The 22341-nt window shown below is 37.0% G+C and overlaps 1 protein-coding gene across 1 annotated transcript in view; it reads left to right on the forward strand.

Annotated features, from left to right (window-relative positions):
- Positions 1-22341, forward strand: part of LOC112051601 (NADP-dependent malic enzyme) — a 43847-nt gene that overhangs the window by 11054 nt on the left and 10452 nt on the right. The window contains exons 2-10 of the mRNA XM_024090316.2: positions 3989-4160; positions 5482-5640; positions 6902-7083; positions 7985-8165; positions 10490-10618; positions 14900-15082; positions 17019-17241; positions 18537-18679; positions 21462-21632. Coding sequence (XP_023946084.1) covers positions 3989-4160; positions 5482-5640; positions 6902-7083; positions 7985-8165; positions 10490-10618; positions 14900-15082; positions 17019-17241; positions 18537-18679; positions 21462-21632 — 1543 coding nt within the window. The remainder of the gene's footprint in view (positions 1-3988; positions 4161-5481; positions 5641-6901; positions 7084-7984; positions 8166-10489; positions 10619-14899; positions 15083-17018; positions 17242-18536; positions 18680-21461; positions 21633-22341) is intronic.

A 22341-nucleotide genomic window follows, 5' to 3' on the forward strand; every position in this document is an offset into this window, starting at 1 on the left:
ATTTGTTGGTATTGCAATGTTGTTTGTACTAATGTCAACACATTGCAATAAACCGCGGCGCGCCCTATTTACCATGAGAACGCCTTTTTGCGGAAACGCCACTTTAAAGTAATCAATAACGCATTAGTTATGACTAGTTATGACGACTATATTCGTACACTAGCAGACGCCTGCGACTTCATCCGCGTGGTTATCGATGTAAACTTTCAACCCCTATTTCACCGCCTTCAATTTATATTTTTAATGTTGATCGGGCATGACGTTGAAACTACTGAATGAATTTTAATGAAACTTGGCACGATTTCGAGACTATAATACGTAGAAGGTTATGGGAAAGTTTTAGTCTCGAAAATTAAATCAAAAGGGGTGAAATAGGGGTTGAAAGTGGAAAGTCCTTCAATTTTCAAGACAGTCAGACGAAAAATAAAAAAAATAAATCCTCCAAAAAAAAATTCAAAATATCTTCAATGAATTTGACCTGTTACAGTTTTATTACAAGTATAGATATGTCGTTACTCTTTATTACACCACCACAACAGTATTAAACCACCAGTATAAAAACGCTTGAATAATTTGTCATTGAATGCGGTATTGATTTCCATTCTTACGTTGTTTGATGTCATTTGCTATCGATTTCTTTCGTACACACGTTAACTAGGAACACATGGTAGCGCGTCTCATCTTTATGATTGTTTAAATCCGGTTCTAACGAGCTAAAAATTCCATTATACCCAAAGAAAAAATATCGTAAAAAATAGTAACGGCTATGAATAAATTAGTTAAATTACCTTAATCTATCTTTGGTGCCCCCTGTCCTGTTTAAAGCCAACAATTTTTGAGATTTTTTTTATTCAAAGAAATTTCTAGTTAAATTTCCAATCCCTGAGTTGGGGTGTTGGTGGTGCTGCTACACTGTGCTTCGGTAGAGCTCGTCAAGCCGACGGTCCCGATTAATATCTTTATTTATATTTATATCTATAGTGGTCTGTAGATAGCTACATTATCAGCGAGTTGCATAGGCTATGTTTTATCCCCGTATTCCCACGGGAAAGGGAAAAACGCGGGTGCAACCGCGGGACGTTTGCTAGTTATTTTTACAATATGTAGCCTTGTAATATTTTCAATTTGTCGTATTCCGTAAAGCGCATAATTAACAGTAATCACAATGTCAACTAGGCATAAGTCACCAGATTACATTTTTATCTATAATCTCAATTTTGATCAGTTAGCATTAAATAATTCATTATCATCATCATATCAGTCAATGGACTCCCACTGCAGGACATGGGCCTTTTGTAGGGACTTCCAAACATCACGATCCTGAGCCGCCTACATCCAGTGAATCCCACCAACACTGCGCTTTCTAGTGCGGGGTCGCCATTCCAGAACCTTGGCACTCCAACGTCCATCGGTTCTTCGAACTATGTTCCCCACCCATTGCCACTTTAGCTTCGCGACTCGCTGAGCTATGTTGGTGACTTTGATTATTTGGTTGTTTAAATAGTTAGTGAACACGAAATCATGTGACAAATTATATCAACTAAAGGTAGGTAAGTTAGTGAATAGGCTAGTTGTATCGGCTTCTAATATCGGCTGTAACCGGTCGGTATCTATGACAAGTCGTTTGGGTTTTTGCCAGTTTATACTATGTAGCGCGACTATGTATGACAGTATTTGAGCCTTGGAGGGCATTGATCTTCATGCACAAATACATACACATCTTCAATGACTCTAATACGCATGAGGTTAAGTGACGATTTTAGTTAAAAGAATTGTTTACTTTGTTTTTCGCGAATATTCCACATTTATCAAAGCGAAAGCCGATAATGTAGCCAGAGGCGTGCACTTTATATATGCACAAATTCACTGCCCGTCTTAAGTCTTGACTTGAGGACTCTTTGCGATTTAGGGTTCTTACCACATGCTCAAGGCTTGTTCGGACTACTTTAGCAGTTTAGTCGAGTAGCGTAAAATTTAGCTGCTAACCGTGAACACCAAAAATTTAGTCGAGTATGTTAGTAGGTAAATAGTTTAATCTAGTCAATCCATTTTACTCTATTTTAAAGGACGAATAGCGCCTTCCATCACGCGTCCACGCTCACTGGTTCACCGGATAAACAAGTCGAAACTTGGCGAATTAGTCGAGTTCATTAGTTGCTCCTTAAATCATAAAATGACGTTTCGCTGAAGCGAAGAAACAATTCGTCGTCCATTTTCGTACCCATAGCTTCTTTTTATTAATCACACAAATTTCCTCATCCACATCATCTATTATAGCCACTGTGATTGGCTTAATCAGTTTATTTACTTTATTGCGTTGTAGGTTGTTCATCTTGCAACCCACCACTCGTGAACTGGATCAAAGTGCGAACGATTTTTGGGAAATCGCAAGTAGTTTAGTACGTCACTCGACTAAAATGCTAAAGTAGTCCGAAAAAGCCTTTAAATCCGTAGCGATTTCTTTTCTTTTGAGAAGGCCACTGTATTGAAGAAAGAATTTTCATTTTTAAACTATGTGTACATATACTTGGTGCATACTTTTGCTAAGTACCAGGTGCACGCCACTGAACGTACTCGTAGCCCTTCACAAGTGTTGTTTTTATAGCTTGGCAACTTCATTCGTAACACTCCCGCGCGTAATCCGCGCGGCCCAGGGGCCGTGTAGCGATGAATGAAAATGTTTGGTTGGTTTGTATAATATTATAATGTTTATAATATTATACAAACCAACCAAACATTAACGAATTAATTTCGAGGATCCATTTTTATTTGTAAGATATTAGTAGGTACCTACTACCAATATTGTTAAATCACGTAATAGAAAATTGATGAAACGTGTTGATAGGCCAAACTGTAAATACAGATAGCCTACATGATTTAGTTAGTGTCGTCAACTTTGAGGTAGGTAGTAGTCAAGGTTAAATCGAGACTTGTTAATTGCGATTCCGGTTCTGACGGTTCTGTACTGTATTCTAGATATTACGATTAAACTAAAGTTACAAAAATCGTTATCAAGATGGTCTCTAATGTCAACTTAGAAACCTCAAAAAAGATAAATTAAGTTCTCTTATAGTTAGTAACAGTTTATGACAATACTCGTATTTAAAGAGCGCGAGCTCTTTCACAAATCCCGCGGGAACCGTGGATTTTTCTGGGATGATAAGTAGCCTATGTGTTAATCCAGGATATTATCTATCTTCGTTTTAAATTTCAGCCAAAACGGTTAAGTAGTTGCGGCCTTAAAGAGTAACAAACATTTATACAAACTTTCGCGTTTATAATATTAGTAGGACTGTGTTGTTTGTCTCTATTTCTATTTAACACGATATCTATATCTATACTAATATTACAAAGAGGTAAAGTTTGTAGGGAGTTTCACTGAATCTACTCAACCGATTATACCACTAGAAAGCCACTTTATTTGTGAGTGTTACAGGCTATATTATTTATCCAATATTTTCACGGGAACGGGAACTACGAGGATGAAACCGCGGGTCGTCGGCTAGTCAAAGGTAAAGACAGATAGAGACGAATAAAAGCTCACACTGTCGAGTTACGAAGACAAAATAGTCTTTCAATGCTGCGACAGAATATTGGGGTTTTAGAATGATTCACACAAAAAATGTAAGATAAGATGTCGGCCACGACATATCACCAGAAGAAGAAAGATAGAAGAGAAGAACGACAAATATTGACCAATTGATTGGGAAATATCGCTCTATGTTAATCGCAGGCAATATCTCAACTCCGTCGCTGTTGGTCGACAATGTCTGTTTCTCTTCACTCGATAATTCTGTCGTTGTAGCATGGGGTGCGATTCCGCTATGTTATACTCGTCGACGAACTTATTGCGTATATTACGTCTAATTCGAATGTTTAGGATGTCAAAATTAAAATGTCACTAACAACGAAGTTGCCATGGAAACGGACGATGTCGCAATACTGTAACTTTACAGAATGCAGTGGCTAATCTTTTTTTTTGTTACAGTTGTTCGAACGCTTTACCACCGAATCGGGCGTTAGCGTATGCGTTAACGAAATGTCCCGCACTCTTAGAACCTTCGTCGCAATGTCGGAACTATCACGAAGTTACCGGGAACATCATTTGCCCCAACGTGGTGAGGGGTATCGACCATCTCAGAGACCCTCGTCTCAACAAGGTAGGTACAATTCGTAAATTATAGAGTTCTAAAGTTTAATTTAAATGCCCAACAAATGGTTATGTCAGCGTATTAGTGATGGTATTATTGTATCTAGACTCTGCAGTCTAAATACAACAATAACTAGACAGTTCAATATAGATAGATAGAAAAGAGTATTTTTTTTATTGCAGAAAATAAAATTAAAATGCAATGGTGGTCTTATAGGCAAAAGCGATCTCCTTTATTAAATTTATATTGTAAAAGCACAGAATACATTACAAGAAAAGTTTAATGTAAATGTATAGTGCAATATGTAATAACAAGCAAATATTTATAAAGTTTAATGTAAATGGATAGAGCAATATGTAATAACTAAGAAATAAGAATCTGTGAAAATTCCGCTTTTGCGCCAATGGTTCTACCATTTAAAAATTGTTTGCAATAAAACCTATCTACGAGTATCTACATTTTTACTACGCTACACTAGTTACTTTAAATCATTTTGAAGTGTATTTTAGATATATTTCTTTCCCTTTAAAACCAGAAGGTTCCCAAAGTGTCCAATTCCCACGGGATCGTTTATTCTACAATGGAGTTGCAAGGGAATGTGCAACTTGTTTTGAAACGGTTGCCAATTGAAAGTGTGAACTATTAGCGCTCAACGTTGCCTTAAAATAGATCGTTACATCTAAAAATTCTCATGGGAACATATATTCAATTTACGTCATACTCATTTTGTTGTGTTGATAAAACGAAACAGCCGGTTTATTACGCAACTTTTTAATTATCTATAGCACTGAAATCCTTGATAACTAGCATAACTAGCAGACGCCCCGCGGATTCGTCCGCGTAGGACAGGTGCTAGTATAAAGCCCCATGACACTTAAAAATATCGTGACTTTTTATTGGTGAAAGTATTTTCAAAATCGGTATATTAGATTCGGAGGTTACCCCATACAACCTCACTAACTTTACCGCTTTATAATATTAGTATATAACAAAGTTCGAAGAGCTGATGAACGTTGGGGTCCCAAGGTGTTGGAATGGCGACACCGCACTTGAAAACGCAGTGTTGGTCGACGCCCCACCAGGTAGACTGACGTCATTCAGCGAGTCTCAGTGATTCGCTGGATGTAGGCGGCTCAGGATCTTGATGTTTGGAAGTCCCTACTAAAGAATAATCGTCGTCGACTATACTGCAGTTGACGTTCATCGGTTGATATGATGATGATGATGATGATGATGATGATGATGATGATGATGATGATGATGATGATGATGATGATACATATTAGTATAGATATTATCTAATAATACTAACCAGCCTTGACATTTTTAGGGTCTTGCATTTACGTTAGAGGAACGGCAAGCGCTTGGCATTCACGGCCTTTTGGCGGCCAAGTTCAAATCACAGGAAGAGCAGCTGGATATATGCAGAATATCAATAGATAGATACGAGGACAATCTCAACAAATACCTTTACCTCGTCGAGTTACAGGTGACTAACCAGCCTAAAGGTACCATTTGATTTAATGATTTTACTAAGTTTTCCTCTTCGGTACTCAGTTTTCGATACGGCAACAGATGTTGGGAGCATGCGGTGAATCCTTTCTTTCTTACGCTTGGGAAATACTAATGTGTCTTGTCCTCCTTCTAAATCACTAAGTACGGCTGTTCTAAATTACGATAGCGACCCTCCGTCCGGTTGAATGCATCGCACGCTGTGGTATATATTTAGTTAATCGATTCAGGTGTTGGTTGCATGTCTTGCGTGGTCGTTGCATGGAATCTACGGTGGTTTAGTAAGCTTTGGAGTGAAGCCTTTCCAATGCATTCTAACTGATTTGAATATTTTACGAATATGTCGATAATCCGTGCCAGTAAAGTGGATGGATGTCTATTTTCTTGAACATGGTTATAAAATGAGTATACGTTATCTGTTAGACAACGAAACAGAGTTTGTATGAGTATGAAAGACTTCCAGAAGACTTGCAATGTATACATGCAATCAAAAACTATTAAGAGACAAGGGAGACAAAAGACAGAGTACCAAATAAACACTATAAACAATACTATAAACTATAATTTATCTCATGTGATAAATTATACTATTGGAGATTAAAAATCTCTGTATACTTAAAAAAAACATTAGTTAACTTTAAATTAAATTAAGTACCCTTTTGTTTTGTTTCTTTGTTGCAACATTTTTTTTAATTATTTAATGTTTTAAGTTGTTTATTATTTCTCTATATTAAGCAGTTAATTCGTAAAAGCTCTTTACACCATCAAAACTCTTCATTAATGAGAAAAATATAATTTTCTCGCTCATATACCTATTAATACGACTCGTCTTACGAGTAATATAATTATGTAAATATGAATTGAATATTAGCGAGACTTACGAACAGCTTAAGACTCGTCGAAATTCATTTTAGATTTTCTACCAGCTCAATTAATACTTTTGTAATATCGTTAACCAAATTGCTGTAATTAGTGTTAAATTGTTCTTTGCCTACAACTTACACGTCTGTGATATTTGTGTGCGTATGTAAATATACGTATTTCGACGAGGATGATCACCGTTTAACTACTTACACGCACACACTCGTATACATGATGTTACGCTATATGAATTTTAATTTTTTCCTTTTGTTTTTTTCTCTTAAAAACCGTGTTTTAAGCTTCGCTTTATTTCTTGTACTGCCAATTAGGTTATACAGATACTCGATTTTATCAATAGCTGAGTCTTTTATTTGCAGGACAGAAATGAGAAGTTGTTCTTCAGACTGTTGTCAGAGAATGTCGAGAAGTATTTACCTATTGTTTACACGCCCACCGTAGGTCTCGCCTGCCAAAGATTCGGCCTCATTTACAGGAGGCCGCGAGGACTCTTTATCACTATCAATGATAAAGGCCATATATTTAATATACTCAAAAACTGGTAAGATATGTTTAAGAACGATTATGTATAACTATATCTTGTTTTCGTCCAAAATTTCTAGCAGTGCCTCAAGAAGAAGGTCTTCGAACAGTGTTGCCAGTGATAATAACCTACGGTTTTAAGACTTGGTAGCTAACTATGGGTCTCATAAAAAGGCTCAAAGTCACTCAACGAGTCACGGAACGAGCTATGCTCGGATTATCTCTGAACGAATCAGAAATGAGATCGCAGAATGTCGTCAGAAGCTCGAACGCAATTCTGTAACGATATTTTTATTATTCGACTTGTGAGTTTCGAATACGTCTCTATCTCTCTCCGTCTAACGCGTTACTACAAATGGCGAGATAGAGTAGAACTCGAAGCTCACAATGTCGAATTTAAAAAAGATAGATACATAATAGCGCTACTTAACGGTAAATGGATGAATCGCATAGTTCGAAGAGCCGTTACAAGTTGGGGTCCTAAGGCGCTCGAATGACGACACAGAAAAGCGCACGCCCCGATCGAACCCCCCAGTAGGTGAACCAATGATATGATATGATGGTGTTCGGAATTCCTTAAAAGAGGGTTATGTCCAGCAATGGACGTTCTAATAATGATGAAGATATACAAATAGTTCTTACTCTAATCCTACTAATACTATAAAGGCGAAAGTTTGTGTGTAAGTGTGTAAATATGTTTGTTCCTCTTTTACGCTGCGGCTACTGAAGCGATTTGGCTGAAATTTGGAATGGACATAGATTTTACTCTGGATTAGTTTGGATAGGCTCTATTACTCTGGATAGGCTATTTTTCATCCCGGAAAAATCCACGGTTCCCACGGGATTTGTGAAAAACTAAATTCCACGCGGTCGAAGTCGCGGGCGTCCGCTAGTAGTTCTATAAGTAACACTTTTTTTAGGCCGGAACCAGACGTCCGAGCTGTAGTATTCACTGACGGTGAACGTATCCTTGGTCTAGGAGACTTGGGTGCATACGGTATGGGCATACCTGTAGGAAAGCTGTCTCTGTATACCGCGCTGGCGGGTATCAAGCCTCACCAGTGTTTGCCCATCACTTTGGACGTTGGGACGAATAATCAGGTATTTATTGATAATTTTAAGGTCCTTTATCCTTACTATAGTAGCAGTAAGTCACTGCTTCATCACTACACTATTATGGCCAGGACCGGATGTCCGATCTCCACCAACGACAATGACAGACGGCCCGCTTTCTCCCACTACCGATTTATATAAGACAAACACTATAGAAACCATTACAAAACATGAGCGATTAATCAGGAGATTAGTTCATTCGAAATAAGTATAAAATTAACCGCGCTCGTGGCCCTATAACATAAATATAAGGGTTTTATTTTGTAACTTTAGAACCCTTCCATTCGTTTAGGTACGTTACGCTCAAATCTTCAGATTTTGGAAATGCTTAGCTCCCCTACCATTAAATCTATATTAATAAGTGAAGCAAAAGCTTTGTACAAATTTCTAAGAAAATAGCATGATGAATGAACGTGAAATTTGGCAAAGTTATGGTTTATATACAGAAGAAGTGTATATATATTTGTTTGTTTGTAGAGGTATTATCTTTGACCTTCATAAAAGTTTAAAATTATGGTCGAATTACCATCACTCTACTCGTACAACCACTAGTTCAAAGATCTATTTACTATACTAAAGCCATACTGTTTACCAACAAACAAATTAAAAATGAGGGTATAAATCACTAGTCATTTCCCACCTAATAATAATTATAATTAACTTGTTCTAAAATTAATAAAAATAATTTTGATTCATAAGCTTAAAACAATAAGATAAAGTTACTATATTTTGAATAATGTTTTATAAAACAACAATTCATAATTTAAAATAAAAAAGTTATGAAATGGCATGCGTTTTCTACCCTCATTTCTAATTTGTTTGTTAGTAAACAGTACTCCTCGAATATGGCTTTAGTATAGTAATATTAATGCATAATCTAGTTATCTATATTTTGGCCATTGATCGATCGATGATCAGTTGAATTGCGTAAAGCGAAATTAGTGTGAAAATTATTCTCGGATGACCTTTTCATATGCGGACATTTTTACGATGTCTTGAAGAATTTGGCGTGCGGAAAGTTTCGGTCAAATATGTTATTTTAATTTAATGTCCATTCCAGTGACGTCGTTGACCTCTATAGCAGTTTTAAATCCTTTGAGGTGAATGTTTATATCGAAGAATATCCGTCCGTCTGTGATACATTTGCCGAAGTATACATATGTCATATACCAGCTGTTAACTATTTACGATACAAATTTCGTGTGCGGGTAATGCATGTGTGAAAAAGTTTTGGAAATTATGTCTGTAATTTGTAACAAATAAGAATTCAAGTTAATTATTTACTCGACACTGAGACACCTTTAGCCCTCATTCGCACGAGATATTTTTTTAAAGGACGTCAAAAAAGCGCTCAAATATAGTATGAAGTTAAATGAAGGTCTATTTCCATTGCATAAAACTGAAAATGCAACACTAATCGAAAGATAGTCGTGTTTTAAAAACGCTGTCGTGTGAGCATATAATTGGGAATGCATTTGTTGTGTTTGAACGCTTTTTTAACGTCCGTTCCGTAGAAATGTTATTTACCCATTGCAAAAACACTGACTGATTGACCTTGACCTATATTTGCGGAAGAAATGAGGTAATGTGATTGGACAGGGTTAGTAACTGTGATGCGCAGTCACATCTACACTTATCATTCGCAAACTGTTAAAAGAAAAGAAAGAAAAAACATTTAGTTCTAAAATTGTGCCACACTTAACCCCTTAACACTATTGTAGTATTGTAGTGCCTGATATCCAGACCACTTAGGCAAGTCCAAAAGTAGTCTAAGAATAAGAACACCACAGTTATACTTGGCACAACCTTGACTATTCAGCCGTGTGACTGACGGAATATATATGAAAAGACTACAACCGTTACAGACATAATCAGTATATGTTGGATGATTCAAAACCTAATGGAATTATTTAATTTTTAATCACTGTAATTTAATTGTCTTTTTTTTAATTAATTGTTTTTTTTTTAATTCAATTTAATTTAATTGTTTAGTAACTGTAATATATTTCATACTACATTTTTTAATTTAACTTTTTTGACAAAATCGCGGCCATATATGCATATTGAATACGCACATATGGCCGATATATGCGTATTCAATATGCATATATGGCCGCGATTATACAATTATCTACTAAACACTTTTTTACCTACTTGCGTAGCGATACTTTTTTGAAATATTCAAGAGATCGCGGAAATGAAACAAAGCATGAGACATGTGTTAACACTATACGACAAAAGCTATTACTAAAATAGTCTAAAATAGCAAACCAAATGGAAATTTGTTATTTCATTTAGTTGTGATTTCACAGGATTTGTTGGAAGATCCACTTTACATTGGAGTGCGCCAAAAACGAGTGAGGGGTAAAGAGTACGACGAATTTATGGACGAGTTCATGGAAGCAGTTGTTCAAAGATACGGACAGAATACACTTTTGCAGGTAGGTGAAAATAAATAGCTGTTGTTGATTTCATGTCAGATTTTGTTATACGGAAAGCTTTGGATTTCAAATATACGTAAATTAAAAAAAATATATATCCGTTAATTTGGTGTCACAAGCATCGTCGTAAGAACGTGGCATCGCGGAGCTGGTGATGGTAGCTGGGAGAAATCTCAATGCACCCTGCGCCTGTTAATTTGAGACAAGTGGAATTCAGTTTTTACAAATGCCGCGGGAACCATGATTTTTTCCAGGATGAAAACTAGCATATGTGTTAATCCAGAGTAAAATCTATTTCCATTCCAAATTTCAGCCTAATCGCTTAAGTAGACGCAGCGAAAAGAAGGAACAAACATACACACTTACATATAAACTTTTTCCTTTGTGATATTAGTGTGATAGGCTTGCGCTTGATTACAATCATGCCTGATGGAAGCGATGATGAGGTCTTACATAGAAGCGCGCTTACCTAAAAGATTCACTCTTGCCTTGAAGGTGCTCAAATTATACGCGTCTAGGAACGCAGAAGCCAGATACCTAACCTAACCTAACCAAGAAAAAAAGAGCACACGAAAGTATAATCAATTTCAATTTTAAGCGTTTTTGGGCCTACGGGCCTAAAGGATATATCGAGGCGGCCCAATAACGTTATTTTGTAGTTCAAATTATAAACATGTTGTCCAAAAAAACGCTTGAAATTGAAATTGCTTATACTTTCGTGTGCTCATTTTTTTCTCGGTTGTCCCTGGTGCTTCCCCTAACGGAATGCCCTAAGCAATTGCTTAAATAGCTTATAGGCTAATCCAGGACTGGCATTCAATATTTTAGCAGTTCTTTGTTAATGTGAAAAATTCGTGCGGGTTGACTGGATGTCAACAACAAAAAGATGCTATTGTTCACGGCGGGCGTCTTGATGTTCTGTGGCAGAATGGATGAGCTAGATTAGCAAATCACGATGTTTGCATTATAAAAACTTTCAAATTTGCCGTCATAATATATTTATTTTTAACGTTATCAAGCGTCTGTCTGGTGATAGCGATTCAGACAGTGTCAGTTTTAGGGTTTTCAATCAAATCATATCTTACTTATATCTACATCGATACTCAATACATTTATATATATATATATATATATATATATATATATATATATATATATATATATATATATATATATATATATATGATGTAATGTATGTGTCTGTAATTTCAATTAAAAATAACTGTGTTTTCTCAGGTACTTATAGTTATTCACATGTTAATTATTTACTAAAACACAAAACAATAAATATCTTTTTTTAAAGTTTTTTCTATTTGTCCGGGTTAATTTTTGGAACTATAAGATCGATTTTTAAATCGATCTTATAGTTCCAAAAATTAATTAAAAATTAATTAATTAATTAAATGGTACTTTCAGTGCAAGATAGTATACTTTTTATTTCGGAAAAATTATTTTTTCTCGCCGAATTTGTAAAAATCTTAATTTCCAGCAAGATGTGGGCTGATGTGTGCTTTTTTTAATAAAAATTACGGAGAATTTAACTCACATTCAGTGGAATAAAAATATTTTTAATCTTTTATACTTTGCTGGAAACTTCTCAATACTGTTCGCGTAATCAGATAAGTTGTCATCCAATCGCAAGATTAAGATCGTATTAGGTAATTTCTATTCGAAGTGCAAAGTCAAGGTGTTATCAAGGAATCACAAGGTTTAAAACTTTCGGACATTGTCATAATTGATATTAGAACTCTTTCTTTCTCTCGATTTTGAAACGGCTTTCAATTTAGAGACCGACATAGCTATAAACCTCTTCCAAGTAAGACTGTTTTCATTTTAGACTCAATTCGTCACTTAATGTCGCTGTCAAGGGCTCCTCCTATTTATAGTTACTATGTGTGACATTGAAAACCGTTTTACATTTAGTAGCATATCTTAGATTAAAGTGAATGACTAATGATTATTATGTATTTATAGTCATTTATCGCCGTGCGAGCCATTATCTCATATCTTTGGCACACTTCAAACAATAAATACTTATATGTATATTATTAGGTATAACAATATATGTTGTCTATTCAGAAATCTAGAATTGGTATATTCAACCAGGCACCTGCAATTCTTTTTTTTCTAGTATTTGCTTAATTTTAATAGCACGCCATTTTAATTATGAGTACAAATATCAACATTCAAATAGTCGATCAATTAAATCTTACAATCAAATTGATAATTAACTATTTATGTTTAAATCTGGTTATGTCACTCTTTTACAATAAGAACCAAAAGGAATACCAAAAAGAATGGTCCATGTAATTGGTATTTCAATTTTGCACGGTAATTTACTTATTAGTTCCCGAAGTCAAGTATGGCTAAAGTATTTAAACATAAAGCAACAATAGAATCAGTAAATTGCAACGATTTTCAGGCACTTTGTCAATTACCTAAATCGTCTAAAGTGAATTACGTAAAGGCATAACCAGTTTGAATTGGTTTTCATTTACTTTTTGCATCAGGATGGATTTTCGAATAGCGATACCAAGAACCATTCAGAACGGTGGTTCTCCAGTTCTGAATGGTTCTATACTGTTTTTAAAGTTTTTTTCAATTAACTTTCCCTGTGTAGGGCAAATATTGGAAGCTAACTTAGATCCTATTCCTGAATTTTGAGTTGAATTTTGAATGTTGAAATCTGGTATGTTCATAAAGTTTAATGGTACTTTCCTATAGGAATTCCTAATTGAACAAGACACCACATACATACACTGAAACACCGGGTTCCTTTTTGTTACGTGGCAAGACGGCACGCAGTTTGATGCTTTGGTGACTGTTTAGAAGCTCTATATAAAACCTTATCTTTTTAGATATATTTTTGGATATTAGACAAATTATTTAATTTAAATTCAAAGAGCTTTTAAGATTTTGCCCAGTAATTACAAGGAGGCGGGTTGGTCGACTCTCCACTCAACCGACCGATTAAATCAAGCTCGTTGAAGGGATGCCGCTGGATGTTGGCGGTTTGGGGCCGTGTTATTTGGGAGTTCATACAAGAGGCCTATGTCCACTAGGGGACGTCCATCGGCTGATAATTATTATAAAAGAGCTATATATAACCCTGAAATCACATTCTAATTATTGAATTGAGAATGCGGAAAAGAACTGCTTATTCAGTTCAGTAATAGGAAAACTTACTTATCCGCATGTTCACTTATTGTCGTTTATAATAAAACCCTATCTACAGTCGTGCAATTTATTTGCTCGGGAAAGATGTCTTTTTACCAAGCAGGTATTGCAGAAATTTTACATTTCTCTTCAAATGATCGACATATTACTGTTGGATAGAAGTAGTTTATTGGCCGTTAAGTTAACTGAACGTAACCTGAGATAATACGTATTAAAACTGGCTCATGGTAAACAAAGAATGATTATATTAGCGTGTCGTTCGTGTACCTATTATCGCTTCTTTAACTGAATCGTGACTATGTAAGAGGTAAGAGGAAATTCAAAAGTTAATCTATCACCGCTATGCTGACTGTTTTAACATGCCCATGCAAACGCTGTCTGAATGTAAAATGTCGTTGACTCCATTATATTGTTGTATTAAGTGTTGATCGTGATAGCCTAGTGGATATGACCTCTGCCTCCGATTCTGGAGGGCGTAGGTTCGAATCCGATCCTTGGCATGCACCTCCAACTTTTCAGTTGTGTGCATTTTAAGAAATTAAATATCACGTGTCTCAAACGGTGAAGGAAAACATCGTGAGGAAACCTGCACACCAGAGAATTAAGAAAATTCTGTGCGTGTGTGAAGTCTGCCAATCCGCATTGGGCCAGCGTGGTGGACTATTGGCCTAACCCCTCTCATTCTCAGAGGAGACTCGAGCTCAGCAGTGAGCCGAATATGGGTTGATAATGATGAAGTGTTGATCTATGGAACCTGCACCCAGAGTCACAAGCCTCGGGCATTGGTCAAGGTTATTCTCTGCTTTCAAGGGTAAATCGGTTACATTCTTGGTGGAAATTGTGAGACCTAATAGGCTTTCATTCAATAATTGTGTTTTGCCACTTCTAATGTCAACCCTTAATTTTGACTAAAATGTACATGATTTTGACTAACATTACAAAAACTTGTACATGTTAGTCAAAATCAAAATTCATTTATTTGAAGTAGGCTTAGTTTCATAAGCACTTTTGAAACGTCAACGTAACGTATACTCGTCGCGTCGGTGTCAAATTGATAGTCATTTTTTTTTTAATCGGTTAAGAACATGGATTCATTTCCCACAGTTCGAGGACTTCGCGCTGTTGAACGCGGGTCGTCTCCTCCAGAAGTACCGCAACAAGTACTGCACATTCAACGACGACATCCAGGGCACGGCCAGCGTGGCCGTCGCGGGGCTGATGGCTGCCGTCAGGGTCACCAAGCGGAAGCTCAGTGAGAACATCTATTTCTTCCTTGGTGCTGGATCGGTAAGGATACAATAATATTCAGCAATAAGTATTAAGTAAAATTTATAGCAAGGAATATTCAATAAAATATTCAGTAGTATTTTCTCTTTGTTGTGCAAAACAAAAAGTTTAATTTGACGTTTTTGTGAGGGTGGCGAAAACTCGCTATTTTGCTACTTATTATATAACAATTATACACATTAGGGACACAATTAGGTACTATATTTTATAATACCTAATTATATCCCCTAGTGAAGTACATCCCTCCCCATTCGATATGCACCTTTTGCATATTTTGATATTTTATCGGTAAGGATTCAATAACCATTCAGTAATAAATAAAATTGGAATGTCTGTCAAACTCACATAAATGAATTGGAATTTCAAGATAACTGTGTCTTTTCCAGTGCTTTCACATGAAACAAAAATCAAAAAATATTTTTTGTAAAATAAAAACTAAAATTGAAATTTCTCGGTGAGGATTCAACAACCATTCAATAATAGGTAAAATTTCTCGGCAAGGATTTAATACCAATTAATAGTGTTCTTGTTGGAAAGGAGAAATTTTAGTACTGATTTCTTTTGTTTTGTAATAAAGTTTGATGGGATAGACGTTTTACGAATTTCATGATATGCACATTTCACGAATTTTGATAACATTGTTCAATTATATAATTTATCAGCGTAACACACAAACTAACACGCGAATATAACATTACAGTTCAATATTATCGAATTGGTGACATGCAATTTAATTAAGCAGTAAGTTTTCATTTGGTGTGATGGATAACGTGCGAGATAAGATAACGTATATTGTCATGTCACAAGCGGTGACGCACGTAATGGCTTTGAAGACTGACGGAGAAATTAACATAACACATCTGTACATTATTCAATGTCTTACAGTTTAAAGAGTTATTGATTTTAAATCGCAGTAAAATGCCTTAAGTAGTGTCGTAATGAAAATATGAATTCCTAATATTTCATGCACCATTTTAGTCCTATAGTCCATCGATATAAATCGTTAGATGGGCCCCTCCATATTGAAGAACGCACAATTTTATATCATAACCAAAAGACGCATATCTTATCTCAGTACGTAACAAGCGCATGTTGTGAGTGGACGTGGACTTAAAAAAATATTTACTGTTTTTTCTTATTTTAATCCCTTAATTATGCCTTCGTGTTCATTTTAGAAGTGTAAAAACACAAGCCACAACATGAATAAAGAGAAATGTGTTACGAGTGATGACGAACTCATGTGCGAAACCAATCACAATTCCGCGACGTTTTGAGGCCCATCTAACGATCTACGATCGATGGTATAGTCGATTTTATAGGAGTACGAAGCGAATTGGTTCTTTATTTTTTTGCTGCAAAGATATGGAAGTTTAAGTTTTTCGTCCTACCTTAATATGAGTATTTTTAACTCAAATGAGAATAGGCATCTTCTAGACGTCACGTCACTCGTTCGTTCCATAGCAACGACAGAAGAGACAATATTTTCGATACTGCCGCTATTGGTCGACAATATCTTTTCTTAGTACGAGATATGTCATTGACGCATGTTAAACCTACATAATATGGTGGTAATGCAATCCAGAGCTAGCTTATAGCCTAAAAAACGAGTGCAAGTGTGCTTTAGGTCTAGCAGTAAAACTTTAGCTCTCCTCCTCAACGTCCGTTCGCCTCGCCTGATTACATTTTTCGTAACGCATTCACAAGCTTAGTCCCTAAGTTAAACGTGCGTAAAGAAGTATTGTTCTTCCATTTCGTAATCTACTCAAGATAATTTTCAGCCGCAGCGCACAGTGAAAGGTGCGCAGAATAGATTGCGCACAAAAACGTAACCCAGTCATTCGTTCAGCGAATTTTACTGCCCACATTTTTTTCATACCGGGGGCTAAGTGTGAAAAATGGATTCTTAAGGAGTAAACTCCGAAAATAATCTTCACAGGCAGCCAACGGTATTGCCTGCTTAACAGTAGCGGCTATGGTAGCAGAAGGTCTAACAGAGAAGCAGGCCCAAGACAGAGTCTACATGTTTGACGTGGACGGTCTCCTCTCCACCAGGAGAGAGGGCGGAGTTCCCGAACACGCGAAAGCCTTTGGCAAGGACGTCGAGCCGGAAAAGAGCTTCGAAGCTTGCATTGCGAAGATTAAACCCAGTTGTCTCATTGGTAAGTATCTTATAAATAAATACATTAAACGACTCTGTCGTCCCATCACAACGAAAGTGAAAGCGATATTTTTGACGCAGTCGCTATTGTTACACTAAATAACTTTTTTGAGCATTATTTTGACAACCTTCTTCGAGATATATCGAACTCAATGGACTTAAGTATGTGTGCCTCGGCTTCGCCTCGGCCCACATTCACACGTTCGTCTATCAATGCCTCCCCTGCCGGCCGCTGCAGTAATGTACTTTTTCTTAATGACTTAGGTCTACTGTGATAATAGGGGATCAAAAGAAAACTTGTGGTCTAGAATTCAGTCGATAACAATTGATTGAAGCATTGAATTCCCGTTTTCCCTCTCCTGTAAGGAGGGAGGCCAGGCCTGGCCATTTAGTGTGCTGTATAAATAGGCTGATCACCATCATCATTATCATTAACAGCCGATGGGCGTCCACTGTTGGATATAGCACCCATCATAGCGGCTCCCTGCAACACGCTTTTGATGGCCCCGTTCCACATAGTGGGAGGTTACAACACTGCTTTCTAGTGCTGGATGGCCATTCCAGCACCTTGGGTTCTCAACGTCCATCGGCTCTTTGAACTACGTGCCCCGCCCATTGCCACTTCAGCTTCGCGACTAGTTGAACTATATCAGTGACTTTGGTTCTTCTGCGGAAATCCTCATTTCTGATTCGATCAATCATACTTCGAACATAGCTCGTTCCATCACCAGCTGTGTCACTCAGAGCTTTCTTAATCTTATCTAGAATGGAGAATGTTCACAATTTTCAAATATGTTAGCTTTTTCCGTTGAAAATAAAAAAATCTCGTGAAAGAATTGTTTCGATACGTTAATTAGTTCTCAACATATTGAATTTTAAAGTGAGCACGCGGCTATCTGCCCGCGTTTAATATGCGTGACGTCATCGTACGACACTTGCACGGCCCGTTCAGGCAATTTCGTACTTCTGCCTTACCTACTGACGAACTAATGGTTAGTCAAAGAGTAAATTAATATAAGGGCCATTAGTTCGTAAATACGAAATTGCCTGGGCCGGGCAAGTGTTGTACGATGACGTCACGTACAATATCGCGACTGTTAGCGGGAGCCGATATTTATGCGAACTTTGAATGCATGTAAAATCATTACTATTTGGTATTTTTAAATAAAATAAAAACTAGTGTATTTGTATATATAAAAGCTCTAATGTTACAAAGTTTCAAGTGATTTTGCATACCTAGTAACATTCTCCATTAGCCAAATACCAATCGATTGAAGCATCTACTTTTGTGTGTAGGATGCTCTACTGTGGGCGGTGCGTTCACCACCGCCGTGTTGCAGCAAATGGCAAAGAACATCGACAGGCCCGTCATATTCGCACTGTCCAACCCGACGAGCAAAGCCGAGTGCACCGCTCAGGCCGCGTACGATAATACTGAGGTAATGTTTTTTTTTTTATTAAAATAACATTTGCCATAGCTTCTATAATATGACCATTTAAGTTTTAAAGTCCGACCGCTCAGGGATTGCGATTCTGACAGGTGGTGATTAAACATGAGGGAGAGAGACAAAAAGGCAATAGGCTACTCGCCTGCTGTACAAAATTAAGATTTAGATGCCTAGAAACACTAATCACATTTTTATTTGTGGAAATAATCTAATTATAATATTTTTATAAAACAAAATTGTATTTTTATCACGTCACCGCAAACGCCAATCATAAACTGTAACGTCATTCGCTACAAGGCATCAGTTTGTGATTTGCGCTTGCGGTGACGTGATATAATCACATCACTGCAAACACCAATCACGCTGTTATCTTTATGAATGACGTCACTTGTTAATGTGTTGTGTTTCGGCGGCAAAAATTTTACGTAGATAATTTTTCATTTTTTACTGGTAATTATTGACGGGACAAAATAAAATATAGCTTATAATACTTCCATAATTCAGTTTAAACACTGTTTACAAAAGAGGCAAGTACCCTATTGTATTTGAATGTGTTTGTCCAATGCGCACGGCCTGTCAAAAACGTAATTTCTGAGCGGCCGGACTTTAACAATATGTATGGGTAAGTACAAAATTATTATCATACCTATAAGATATTTTAATAACATCTAATAGCATATTATATTTTTCGAATCACCTCATACTATTCGATAATCCGCTAATGCCATTCGGCTTTAAAGATAAATCAAATCAAATATCAACACTTTGAATCACTTGAATTGCTTCTAACAGTGTGTAGATAAGATTACCGAGTTTTTCCGGATTAACCAGCGTACTCGAGCGCATTTACTGTAAACACGTGCAATAACTTTTAGGGTTCCGTAGTCTTTAAAGAACTATTCGTCATAGTTTCCGTGTATCCGAATTACAACGAAAAGTATAACAGATAATTAGCAAGCTTAGCAAGTTCGTTGATAACACTCCCATGATATGCGGGCGACAGGGGGAAACGCGGATGTAAAATCGTGCGGGGAAGTGACGTGCATCAGTCATGGGTTTTTCATTCATAGCTACACGCCCCCGGCCCGCGCAGACCATCGGGAGTGTTACGAACGTGTTGCCAAGCTATAATAGGCGTATGAGCCGTGATAGCCCAGTGGATATGACTTCTGCCTCCGATTCCGGAGGGTGCAGGTTAAATCCGGTCTGGGGCATGCACCTCCTACTTTTCAGTTGTGTGCATTTTAAGAAATTAAATATCACGTGTCTCAAACGGTGAAGGGAAAACATCGTGAGGAAACTTGTATACCAGAGAATTTTTATTAATTCCCTGCGTGTTCGAAGTCTACCAATCCGCATCGGGCCATTGTGGTGGACTATTGGCCTAAGCCCTCTCATTCTGAGAGGAGACTCGTGCTCATCAGTGAGCCGAAAATGGGTTGATAATGATGATGATAATGAAAAAATTTTAATAAAAAAAATTCAACCGACTTCCAACTCAAAAATTAACCTAAACTAAAAAGCAAAAAATAACATCTTACCTATGTGCTACCTTCTGATCAGTTTGAAGGCGGTGCCAAGCCAGTGATGTTTTAATTCAAGCCGTTTAAATTACACAATTTCTGTGGTTCTTTCAGAAACGGCTTTAATTAAAACATGACACTGGATTGGCACCGCCTTCAAACTGATCAGAAGGTAGCACATAGGTAAGATGTTATTTTTTGCTTTTTAGTTTAGGTTAATTTTTGAGTTGGAAGTCGGTTGAATTTTTTTTATTAAAATTTTTATTTTTTAATTTTTAGTGTTAGCACACCTACTGAGTGTGAACTGACTGTCCTCCGTCTTCATCACCAGACCCCCTATGCAGTCACAATCCATATGGGTGGAAAGTTCTCATCAATATAAAATTTATCAAGTCCAAACACAAGGTAGCTACTGTGAACCATCGAAGAGTTCCCTTAACTCTCCTTCATCTTCATCACCAGACCTCTAATACAGTCACAACCTATCCTGGTGGAAAGTTCTCATCAATACAAAATTATCAAGTCAAAACACAAGGTAGCTACTGTGAACCGTCGAGGAGTTCCCTTAACTATCCTTTGTCTTCATCACCAGACCCCTAATACAGTCACAACCCATCTAGGTGGAAAGTTCTCATCAATACAAATTTATCAAGTCCAAACACAAGGTAGCTACTGTGAACCGTCGAGGAGTTCTCTTCACTGTCCTTCGTCTTCATCATCAGACCCTTAATACAGTCACAACCCATCTAGGTGGAAAGTTCTCATCAATACAAATAAATTAAGCCCAAACAAAAGGTACCTGCTGTAAATCGTTGACGAGTTCCATCGTCTGTGTATCGGCTCCATCATCAGACCAACTCCAGACCTTCATAAAATTGTAGTGGTTTAAAATACCTTATGGAAACACTAAAAAACGCACTAGCCGTCTCTACGATTTTCGAAAGTTCCCCTCGATTTCTCCAGGATGCCATCATCAGATCCTGACATTAAAAAAATGGGACCACCCTGGAATTAAGCCCTTCAAAACAAAAAAAGAATTTTCTAAATCGGTCCACAAATGACGGAATTATCGCTGGACATACATAAAAAAAAAAAAAAAAAAAAAAAAACATACATACAGCCGAACGTAGAACCTCCTCCTTTTTGGAAGTCGGTTAATGAATAGGCGTATTGATATTTGAAAAGTGCTTGTTAACTAAGCCTACTTGTAATAAATGAATTTTGACTTTAATATTGAATTTTGTCAACAGGGTAAATGTATCTTCGCGTCGGGCTCACCGTTCCCGCCCGTGAAGTACGGCGGCAAGGAGTACCACCCCGGTCAAGGGAACAACTCCTACATATTCCCTGGTATTGCTCTGGGAGTCATCGCTACTGCCACGCATCATATACCTGAGACTATGTTCTTAACCGCTGCCAGGGTATGTTATTTCATCATCATCATCATCATCATCATCATCATCATCATCATCATCATCATCATCATCATCATCATCATCATCATCATCATCATCATCATCATCATCATCATCATCATCATCATCATCATCATCATCATCATCATCATCATCATCATCATCATCATCATCATCATCATCATCATCATCATCATCATCATCATCATCATCATCATCATATCAGCCGATGGACGTCCAATGCAGGACATAGGCCTTTTGTAGGGACTTCCAAACATCAGGGTTCTGAGACACCTGCATCCAGCGAATGTTACTTAATTGTTAATTTTATTATATCCACGTGACTTTAATTGGAATTGAGCCGTGATAGCCCAGTGGATATGACCTCTGAATTCAATTCGGAGGGTGTAGGTTCGAATCCGACCTCCAACATTTCAGTTATGTGCATATTTAAGAAATAAATATCACGTATCTCTAATTGTGAAGGAAAAACATCGTGAGGGTTTTCTTAATTCTCTAAGTGTGAGAAGTCTGCCAATCCGCATTGGATCAATTTAGTGGACTATTGGCCTAACCCCTCTCATTCTGAGAGGAGACTCGTGCTTAACAGAGAGCCGAATATGGGTTAATATTCGTGCAGTGTTGAGCTTCGGATGACGAGGTTCTGGGTTCGAATCCTTTGTCGGGTTGTCGTTAACATCTGATAGTGGTCGTC

The sequence above is a fragment of the Bicyclus anynana genome, chromosome 10 (assembly GCF_947172395.1).
Source record: "Bicyclus anynana chromosome 10, ilBicAnyn1.1, whole genome shotgun sequence".
In the NCBI taxonomy this organism is placed as follows: Eukaryota; Metazoa; Arthropoda; class Insecta; order Lepidoptera; family Nymphalidae; genus Bicyclus; species Bicyclus anynana.